Raw genomic sequence first — 11,329 nt, forward strand, 5'->3', positions numbered from 1 at the left:
CTTTAGCACAAATAAAATACTTAACTAATGAATGCTTGTTTGCTGATTGCTCAAATGCACTGAAGTCCAGCTTTGATATAGTGGGCAAATCACACAGATTATAACACACATACAGAGATGTGTATGAAAGCCAAATCTCTTGGAGTGCTGCATCTAAAACATTTTATATATATATTTGTATTTTATGGCTAGTATGTTCCCTTATCTCACTATTTGTCATTGTCCTTTCCCCTATAGAGTTGGAGGCACAGGTGGCTGGTCTTCCAAAGGCTGTGACCTTATTTCAAGGAACAAGAGTCATGTGACTTGTCAGTGTAATCACATGACCAGCTTTGCTGTGTTAATGGACATTTCCAAAAGAGAAGTAAGTTGCAATGACTAATGTACATTAATATACGTGTAAAGTGTAGTATTTGTAAATTATAGTAATATTTATGGTTCTTGTATGTATGTTTACATTTTTTTTGTTATTTTATCAACAGAATGGTGAAGTGCTTCCACTGAAGGTCATCACATACACGTCGGTGGCAGTCTCCCTAGTGGCTCTGCTTCTGACATTTATCCTGCTGGTTATAATCAGAACCTTGCGTTCAAATATTCACAACATTCACAAAAACTTAGTGGCTGCTCTCTTCTTTTCTGAACTGGTCTTTCTCATTGGGATCAATCAGACTGAAAATCCAGTAAGTTGATCAATATAGGGTTCATTATTGGGACTGTCTGATGCGGGTGTAGAGACTGTACAGTATAGTCATTATTAGTTTGCCCTGCTTTGCCAGAACAGTGATGGCTTCTTTTCAACTGCTTAAACAGTGGGCAAATTAAGTTCAGTAAGAAAAATCCCAATTCAAAAATTCTAGTTCAAATCTAGATCCCATAGACTTCAGTAGATTTTTTATGAGATAAAACTTGCAATAACCTTTTCTTATAAAATGGAATCTGGGCATATGTTTCCTAACATTTCCCAGCACTCTTTATAATGCTTTGATTCATTTTAAGTACCAGTAATAAATCGCCAAGTTGTATTTGCACATTTAACTTTATGTTCCGAACACTTCTCTAACTAGGAGTTGTTTATACCTTCTGTTAGATTTAGATTTTGGTAAAACACAGCACAGAATTTTATTCTGAAAAGTCAAAATGGAAACTCCAGTAATGCTATCACTAGTCTGGCTTGCAACCTGATTAATGTCCTGGGTACCTGCACCAGAACCACTGCCTGACACGCACTGATGCACCCAAGAGAGGGAAGAATGCCACAGCCAAAATAATTCATGGCTGCTTGGCTACACACCTTCTAGCAAACAGTAATGGTTCTGGGAATGACCACAATCTTCCTTGGAATTCCATAAACAGAGATGATTTATTGTACGTTGCTTAATTTCACATTGATTTTTCAACCTTTTTTTTAGTGAGCGTAACAGGCTCTATTATAATGATTAGATGTGATATTACATTATATTCATGGCCTGCATTTATTGTATGCAACTCTGTTTTTAGAGTGTGACTTAAAGCAATACATGACCTGTTCTCTTTCATTTAGTTTGTGTGTACAGTGATAGCCATCCTCCTCCACTATTTCTATATGAGCACATTTGCCTGGATGTTTGTGGAAGGACTTCATATCTACCGCATGCTAACAGAAGTGAGGAACATCAATTCCGGTCACATGAGATTTTACTATGTTGTTGGATATGGAATCCCAGCCATAATTACAGGTACAGTTTTAACTTCCCAGTACCTTAAAGAGATACTGTCATGGGAACATTTTTTTTTTCAAAATGAATGAGTTAATAGTGCTGCTCCAGCAGAATTCTGCACTGAAATCCATTTCTCAAAAGAGCAAACAAATTTTTTTATATTCAATTTTGAAATCTGACATGGGACTAGACATATTGTCAATTTCCCAGCTGCCTCAAGTCATGTGACTTGTGCTTGCACATGTTTTCCGATGACAGGATCCCTTTTGTTAACATTGGATAGTAATCATTAAAGTCTGTCATAAAATAAAATGCTACTTTTATTTGTAATTAAATTGTCAGTATGTGAGCTTCTCATTTTGATTTTTAGGACTAGCTGTAGGCCTGGATCCTCAAGGCTACGGCAACCCTGATTTCTGCTGGCTGTCTGTACATGATACACTAATCTGGAGTTTTGCCGGGCCCATTGCCATAGTGGTAACTGTAAGTACTAACCTTTCTTTCCAGAGTCCAGAGTCCTTTACTAAAGGAAACATAGGTCAATTCAATTGTGCATTAAACATAGAAATTGCAGTCTATTTAAAACAACAGCAGTGGCACATAATCACAGTTATTGCTTTAAAAGGCGCATAAATGTTTCTTGATATGATAATAATTCCTGTGAGGTTTCTGCCTGTATGTAATGGAAAGCAGTGAATGAGAATCCCAAATCCCTACTTTTATCACACCTGCAGAGAGTCAGAAATCAGAATAAATGACCATTAATCTGTAGGGAAAACATGCAGAAATTTAGCTTTTATATTTTTAGGCCTGCACTTTTAGAAGATAATGCCAATTCTCTTTGTACCATAATTGGTGATTCTGCGGCCCAGCCATCATATGAATTAACTTAGCTCAAATCCTTTTATTAAATGGTTAAAAGTCACATAATCACCACACTGTAACAGCACTACAAGTAAAACTTTTTTACCAATATATGCTTTACATCTGTTTTGGTTTGTAATAAATTATGCAAATTTAAATGTGTGTATACAGGTATAGGACCTGTTATCCAGGATGCTTGGACCTGGGGTTTTCTGGATAACTGATCTTTGTATAATTTGGCTCTTCATACCTCAAGTCTACTAGAAAATCATGTAAACATTAAATAAACCCAATAGGCTGTTTTTGCTTCCAATAAGGATTAATTATAGCATAGTTTGGATCAAGTACAAGGTGCTGTTTTATTATTACAGAGGAAAAGGACATCTTTTAATAATTTCGATTATTTGGATATAATGGAGTCTATGTGAGATGGCATTACTGTAATTCGGAGATTTCTGGATAACGGGTTTCCAGATAACTGATTCCATACCTGCACTGATGGATATGCAGTGAATGAAGAAATACTTGTGGTTTTTTTTTCTAGATAAACACAATCATATTCATATTGGCTGTAAGGGCATCCTGTGGACGGAGACAGCGAGCATTTGAGAAATCTGGCATTCTGTGAGTTTTTATATCTTTTTACAGACTCTCTAAACTGAGGAACAATGAATGCCTTTCAGAGCTACTGTATCTATAGTGCCATTTTTTGTAGTCTATATTTGTACCTTTATAAGATTGTTCATGTAAAATGCCAAAATAATAGAAATATGATATTTAAAAAGCAATTTAAAAGCAATATTTAAAAGCAAAGGCTAGTTTCACCAATCTCTTATTTAGCAACGTTTGATTGTGGAGAGTATTTTAAAATCGAGAAGACATTAACACTGTGCGTTGGTTTAGTTTTGCAGTTGCTATCATTATTTACACAAAACTTCTTTTGGATTGGTTTTAGCTCCCTGCTGAGAACAGCCTTCCTGCTCCTCCTCTTCATCAGTGCCACGTGGTTCCTGGGTCTTATGGCAGTGAACAGCGACGTCATGACATTTCATTATCTCTTTGCCATCTTTAGCTGTTTGCAGGTAACACAGCACTGAGTCTTGTTATCATTCAGCTTTTACAGCTTCCATTAAGACAAATACACTATACAGTGATGATGCACTATTTGTTACAACATGTATAATTTAATCTGTTCTATTGTAGCGCTATAAAAAATTGAGTGGCACCGTCTCTATTATGAGGTTACTTTCAAATATATTTGTGCCACGGATGAGACCTTTCTCTCAGGTGCAAGCCCTCGCAATGGTGTGGAGGCAGGGTGTAGTGCAACTGTAACAATGTGTTATGCACAAGAACTGGGCTCCAGTGGTTCTTATATGCTTAAACAGGAACTGAGTTTATTTACAACACAATATCCACAATGGAGATCATATAGCATAAAGTATTAGCTTATACTCACAGCACCAAGAGCACAGCTTGATTTCTGCAGGCAAGGGAACAGTTACAGCAGTAGTTAAGCAGCAAATAGAGAAGGTACCCCAGCTTTCAGCCTGTGCCCTAAGTGGAACCTAGGGGAAATTCTACCATCCCTAAGTCTATGCACTTAGTCCCTCCTTCTGGGTTATTAGTACCCGGGATCTTAATCCCTCTGACTCTCCTCGTCGGAGCCTTGAGCTGCTCAACTATATCCTCCTAGAGTGATCTATGAAAGAGTATAGCTATCCACTTTACTAGGGCCGAAGCTCCTAGGTTCCACTACCCATTCCCTTACTGCCTGCTTGGTAAGGGCTAAAGCAATGGACCCAGACCGCATGGTTACCTAGACCTTTATACTATAGCACAGTGCCATCTACAGTACACTGTGAGAACAACAGGGGTTACAAAAGCAGCACAATGACACAAGTCCCCATTAGGACCCATTTAGGCATCTAAAACCTTTAGGATGTGCCTGCCAATATTATTTGAGGGTGTCTAAATTATCACATCCCTACACTATCAAAGTATATCTTGTGCATATAACATGGTGGTGATATATAATCATTTTCTGTTCATTTTAATTATTGGAACTAATTTTTTTATGGTTTGTTTTATGCAGGGACTCTTTATTTTCTTCTTCCACTGCATCTTTAACAAGGAAGTCCGTAAGCACCTAAAGAACACTTTCACAGGACAGAGACCTCTACCCGATGATACAGCTACAACAAGAGCCACCTTGTTAACTGTAAGCAACCTGTAGCGTCTTAGGTGTAGGCTTGGCTTCTTTGCTTGGTGTTTCTCCACTGCCCTCTGTGGGTGGTATGAAGTATAAGCATAGCTGTAACTTATAACTCCAAATGAGGTTATGTTTATTGCATATCTGAACCATGTCTCACAGTTCCAGTTTGTCTAATGAGCTTTTTTTCTATAAAAGTCCTTGTAAAGGCAAAATCACAAACTTCAAATCCCATCTACTCTACTGAGCAGGGTGTTTATGATATGTTTCTGCATTATGACTGGAGAAATAGAATAAGCAAACCCTTAATCCAAAGTTGTAATAATTTTGTGGTATAAAATGCAATTAAATTCACATATCACATTATTTCTTATAGAAAAAGTTTTCCATAAAGTGACAACCATAATTTTTATTTTCTAAGCAGCGCACTTTAAATTGCAACAACACTTACATGGATGATACCAATGTGTACAGAACAGCCATTGGAGAGTCCACAGCTTCTCTGGAGAGCACCGTCAGGTCAGCTAAGAGCCACAATAGCTACCTTGCTTATATCCTCAGGTAATCGGTGGTGGTTGCATGGCGCTTGGTTTCTGTTTATTCTTTAATAAAGAACTGTATCTCAGGCATCTCAGCCGCTCTTTCCTTCTTTGCACCCCCTAAACTCTTCTCAAACTTTCAGTTAAATGTGGCCCACGGCTTTTTAAATTTTTACTTTCTTTAGCAATCAAGTTCTCCAGTTGGGGATTTGGTATATTTGGTAACAATAACAATTATACTATTGGAGATACTTATATATATATATATATATATGAAGCCAGTGATGAGGTCAAGAATAGAAAAAATATTTATCCCCTTCTATATTAAAGGAAATATACTACAGATACAATTTGATGAATGATATAATTGATGAAGGTCTTCAGTAGGGCCCATGATCAGTAATGCCCATGTGTGCAGTTGTGTTTGGTGGAAAACCTTTTCGTTTGTGGTAATTTCTCTCAGAGCATTGCAGGGGAACTTCACAACTTTTAATCCTTATTGCACTAAAATCATAATAACCTCTCTTGCATTTCTTGTTTATTTTTCCTTTTTGTGCTCTCTCTTGCTTGTGTGTGTGTGTTTATATACAGTATATACAGGTATAGGACCTGTTATCCAGAATACTCAGGACCTGGGGATTTCCGGATAACGGATCTTTTCGTTTTTGCTTCCAACAAGCATTAATTATATCTTAGTTTGGATCAAGTACAAAGTACTGTTTTATTATTACACAGAAAAAGGAAATCATTTTATCGAAAAATCAGCCCAAAAAAGTCTTGACAAAATCATGCAACAATTCAAAATATTACAAATTTTTCAAGTTGTCACCCCCCATTAACCCTGACTTTTTTGAATTACCTTATGAAACCCATCTCAGATCACAACATCTTCAAATTGTAAAAGGGACATCTGCTATTGACTTCTACAGGTTTTAGCAGGAGTATTTTCAGATTTTTAACAGCTTTCATGTATATTAAATCTCTAAAAAAAAATTTCCCTCTGAAAATTTAAAAACGTAACCAGAAAAAAATGAGGTTTAATAAATAGGCCCCTAATTGTGCTCATTTGCATTCCTTTGTGGTGCTAAGCTCACACTGAACACGTGGTTTCTTTATGTAGGGATGAAGCTGCACAGAAGCTTAGTATGTCTTCCGGGCAAACTCGAGCCGGCGTCACAGAAGTAGATTCCTCAATTTATCATAGAAATCCACGATCCAATGGTAAGCAAAGTTCTACGTTAGCGTGAAAGCTTGTATCTGCAAATAATCATGGGCTACTGGTAATCACATCATTCACCATTTAGTGATATTATCCACCAGTGACAACCAGTAGATGCCCACACTCCGTTACTCATAATATTCAAGTACAATAAAGAAAGTCTAGTGGTGACTTTATTAACAGTGTTTCTAATGTAAGACAGGCTTGCTAAATATAAGCATTTCTTGTGGGTTTCCTTTTTTCAAAGGCCATGATTCTGACACAGATAGTGAGGATTCCTCTGATGAACACAGCAGCCTATATGCCTCCTCACACTCCTCAGACAGCGAAGAAGATGGGATTGAAACAGAGGAAAAATGGAAGGCAACCAGCCCTAAAAACAATGAGAGAGGCCCTGTCCATAGCACTCCTAAAGGTAAGCAGCCACATAGCAACGCAGCAACATAATATGTTGTGCGTTTTGTGTGATTCTAATGGAAGGTGCATAATTTTTTGGGCTACATCTGTCCATTTAAAATGACCTTAACCATGGGTGTCTCTCCATTAAAGATTTAGTTGTTTTAAAACCTGAGTTACTTTATCAAATGACTTGTAGGTATGTTTTAAACCAGCAATATACATATACAATGTAGACAATAATATAATAATATAAAAATATTGTTCTTTCATTTCAATTTCATTTTATTCAAGGCTGATATATCACTCAGCTCTTTGCTTTCCACTTTCAAAAGGCAACAATGTTAACTTTATGTACCGCCATTTTTATTTTAAATGTTCTTTTCCATGCAGTTGAATCTTTTTCCAATCATACTAAACCGTACTGGCCTGCTGACTGTATGACTGCCAGTGACAGCGAGGATCAAGGTGGAAAGTCCAAGCTGAAAGTAGAGACTAAAGTGAATGTAGAGCTTCATAATGATAACAAGGCAAATCACTGTGGAGAAGCGCAACAAGACAAAGAGAATGAAGCAAACAACAAGGACAGCAAGTTGTCCAACAACCACAATAATCATCAGCCTGAACTCAGAAAAGGTAACCCCCCTGCAGGCTATACCTCAGAAGTACAGATACTCTTACAGATACGTCATAATCCTGATACTTTTCATTCGTTTTCGTCTCAGGCATTTTTCCATATTATTTGTTAACACTGGCAAAAAAAAAGCTTGTGAGGCTGAATGTAACAATACACCTCAATGTGTTCATTAGCTGATCAGTAAATAAACTTATATTTTAGGTTTATTTTTAATCAAGATCAATTGCATACAGTATTATTATTAACACATATTTATATAGCGCCAACATATTTTGCAGCGCTGTACAGTTCTTCTTTTCTGTACCTCATTTCACTTCCTCTCCATTGCTGTATTTAACAATTATATTCTTGCATTATGGTAAAGGCTGGCAGAACTTTCAGCAACATGTTTGCAGTGAATAAATGTGGTACATCTGGCCCTTGGGTTTGTTTGTGCTTCTTATTACACTAAAAAATATCATAAAAGCCAAACAGACTTCTAAGCTGGTCACAAAGATAATGTTTATTTAACCTCACTTCAGTTCAGGCATGTTTTTTTTCCCTCCAAGATCGAGCTTCCCACTATATTTGCGGAATGAAGTAAGTTTACCCAGGAGAACAATGCCCATATCATCAGTCATTCAGTGTCACCCACAATCCTTTGCAGTATTTGTTACTTGCAGTGACTTTTGGACTTCAAATAACATATTTATCAGGAATATATGCATTTTTGAAAAATATCTAAGCAGGTGAAAGTTTTCTGAGTTGTTTTCCGCAGACATTCTAGTATGCATAGATTACGTTTGGTTTTGCTGTGACTGTGGGTTAAATCATGAATACATTATTATGTTTCCCATTGTAGGAATACTAAAAAACAAAGTCACATACCCTCCGCCGCTCACAGACAAAAACCTAAAGAACCGTTTGCGTGAGAAATTGTCCGACTGCAATCAGAGTACAATCTCCTCAAGGACTTCTTCCCTGGGCTCCAATGATGGTGTTAGGCCACTTACAGACTGTGGGGTAACCATTAAAAATCCGAGGAGGGATCATCCCCGAGAGCAAGTCAATGGCACGGCCATGAGCGTACAGATGGGCCCTTTGAATACAGAGACCTCAGATTCTGAGTAGGTATCACTCCGTTATGTGCATGGGAAAGAAATGCTCTGTGGCTGCAAATGTCCTGCGTTTGGCTATTCAAGGAAATGCATTTCTGGTCCCAAATCGCTTCTTTTTACTGCCTATACAAAGAAACACTGTAAATGACATGAAATCAGTTTAAATATGTCATTATAATGTCACCTTCTTCATATTTGCAGAAGTATATAGAGGGAATAGTGTAGACTATTGTTTCTTTTCTTCCTTGGTGCATGACTTATCAGTGCATGGAAACTAACACTAGAGACTAGTGAATGGCATATGTACCTAACCCTAATCCTGCATGGTCCCTTCTTTCACGAACAGCGGCAGTAATGAAACTTCAATTTGAATCATCAGGAAACCATGACGTTCACTGCAGAACAGGGATCGCTGGTTGGACTTCCATTCTATGGATTCAATGGAAAAGGATGGATTGTTGCTGATGCATTTATGTAATGCGGCAGACTTGTGACTGCTTCCAAAGGGCCGGGTGATAAGGAGACAGAAATGTCTCACGCCAGTGCCAAATTGGATCACAATAAGTGAGGCTCCAATCCTTTGGGCAGACAGGCATTAAGATGGTCACATGAGAACGAAGTGGCAGATACTCCGAGCCATACACTTTCAGAAGAGTCTGCATAGAGGAGCCATTCAAGCAAGAGACTTATGAATGTAAATACAACAGATCTTGTATATTGAAATAATCAGCCTTGGACATGGGTGCCATGCGCGCTGATTGGATTGTTCTCTGTCACAATGTGACCTTCCAGCCTACACAACAATGCCCCAAGGAATACTACGACTACTACTAAGACTACTATTACTACACAAGTGCCCTTCTCTCATTTCCCCACCACACAGTCTTAAACAAAAATCAGTTTATAAATATATAAAAATACAGATTGTAGATACCTTTTTATATATTTTGTATGGGACTCTTGCAAAGAAAAGGAAAAAAAAGCTCTTTTGTATATTTTACATTAGTTCTAGTTTTATTTGTTATCCGTCGGAAACATATTTTTTTACTACATAAATTGCACATTGTTACTTGAATTATGTGAGCTACAGAAAATAAGACTCCCATCAGAAATCAGACTTAAATGGTGACATAACTTAGGAAAAAGCCAAACATATTTAATTTCTTTACGTTAAGAACTGATGGAATGTACAGTTTAATTTTTGGTACTTATTTGCAGGAATCTAAGTTACGGAATGAAAGGGCTGCCCACCATCATCACATCAATTCCATCATAAATACAACACAGTTCAGGGAAGTCGAGATTTATTTAAAAAAAATAATCAGATTTGTACTGCAAAATTTTTGGGACAGTAAAGTTTTCTGTATTCAAAGCATACACTGGAAAATGAGAACGTCACATTTCTGAAACCTCAGCAATACAACACTGCAAATATTTTTCATATTTGACTTACTAATTATGACCATGAAATAAGCTCCTTCTGCCGTCCATATCCCTCTAGCAGTTCCACACTTTCCCGCAGGATTATTCTGGAGGGATTCTTATTAAAGTTTCATAGCAAAAGAATGGGTCATACCATATACACCTGACATAGGTCATACAATTTATTTATTCCCGGCTTAACGGTGAGTTCCAGGTCAAATTAGCTGCATTTATCAGATGGACTTTTTGAAGGATATTTTTCTATTTAGTATATCCCTTTATTAGTCCCTATCTCTTTGGAACTGTACCACGGAGCCTTTATGTCGGTATCCAACCCCACCTCTCTCAAAATATGCCCCGTTAACTTGTCTCAAAATTATTCTATAATCCAGTGCTTTTTTTTTAAAACATTTTACATTTTACAACATCATTTTTTTTTCATGTCCATTGGGTTATGTTGGTTGTCCCATCGCTGGGATACGTATCACGGCTGTCTTTCATTGTGCCTTACAATTAATACAAATAGCTGTTGAGGGAACCTTCATCCCAAAGGTTTTGTTCATTTTGGCTTTTTATTAAGTCTTCCTATTGTCCCAAGTTGCAAAAAAAAAAAAATTTTATAAAAAAAACATATGAGGTTATACACTGGAAATGTATATTTATTGATGTACTAAAAAAAGATGGGACGAAAAAAAATTAAAAGCAGAATTTCTAACAATGTGGTTCCTTTTACTGAAGTGTTCTAAAACAGGCTTTTGTTCCCATGGTTTGCAGCATTGATTTGTGCATGTGGTTTTGGGTCACATCATCCAGGGTTGCAAAAGCAGCAAAACTGTAAACAAATGTTGTTCCCATGGCATTGAAGATATTTTAGAATCAGTCATTTTGATACCTTGCAAAAAACATATGGGTGGGCCCAGTCCAGAGCAACTGATCAGCAGAATGTTTTTGATGGAATTAGGGCTCTTACACGCGGGCGGTTTTTCCCGCACTCCCCTGCATCGCACTTTCTTCCGTTCAGCCGCAGTACATACTCAATTATTGAGAAGGGGGCTGTACTCACACAGATGCATGTATGTGCCAGACACAGGTGAAATGCAACATTCTGCGTCCCACCTGCGTTTGGCACTTTACATGCGTCTGTGTGTCTCACCTGTTGTGGGGAAAATGGCCATTGTGAAGTGTGACCATTTAAAAACTAGATTTGTACCAGTGTAAAGGTGGCCATACGCAGGCTGATAAA

General features: G+C 37.4%; 1 protein-coding gene across 5 annotated transcripts in view; it reads left to right on the forward strand.

Annotated features, from left to right (window-relative positions):
- The window catches only part of celsr1.L (cadherin EGF LAG seven-pass G-type receptor 1 L homeolog), a 114,784-nt gene extending 103,983 nt beyond the window's left edge, over positions 1 to 10,801 (forward strand). The window contains exons 23-35 of one of the 5 annotated variants that reach the window (XM_041586442.1): positions 238 to 364; positions 483 to 683; positions 1,544 to 1,718; positions 2,071 to 2,183; positions 3,109 to 3,188; positions 3,520 to 3,646; positions 4,660 to 4,785; positions 5,198 to 5,337; positions 6,436 to 6,536; positions 6,782 to 6,949; positions 7,324 to 7,566; positions 8,409 to 8,673; positions 9,011 to 10,801. In XM_041586442.1, the coding sequence (XP_041442376.1) occupies positions 238 to 364; positions 483 to 683; positions 1,544 to 1,718; positions 2,071 to 2,183; positions 3,109 to 3,188; positions 3,520 to 3,646; positions 4,660 to 4,785; positions 5,198 to 5,337; positions 6,436 to 6,536; positions 6,782 to 6,949; positions 7,324 to 7,566; positions 8,409 to 8,673; positions 9,011 to 9,035 (1,891 nt within the window). In that variant the 3' untranslated portion in view covers positions 9,036 to 10,801. The remainder of the gene's footprint in view (positions 1 to 237; positions 365 to 482; positions 684 to 1,543; positions 1,719 to 2,070; positions 2,184 to 3,108; positions 3,189 to 3,519; positions 3,647 to 4,659; positions 4,786 to 5,197; positions 5,338 to 6,435; positions 6,537 to 6,781; positions 6,950 to 7,323; positions 7,567 to 8,408; positions 8,674 to 9,010) is intronic. The other 4 variants (XM_041586444.1, XM_041586445.1, XM_041586443.1 and 1 more) reach the window with 4 other exon arrangements.
- Positions 10,802 to 11,329: the final 528 nt, after the last annotated feature.

This window comes from Xenopus laevis, chromosome 3L (genome assembly GCF_017654675.1).
Source record: "Xenopus laevis strain J_2021 chromosome 3L, Xenopus_laevis_v10.1, whole genome shotgun sequence".
NCBI lineage: Eukaryota > Metazoa > Chordata > Amphibia > Anura > Pipidae > Xenopus > Xenopus laevis.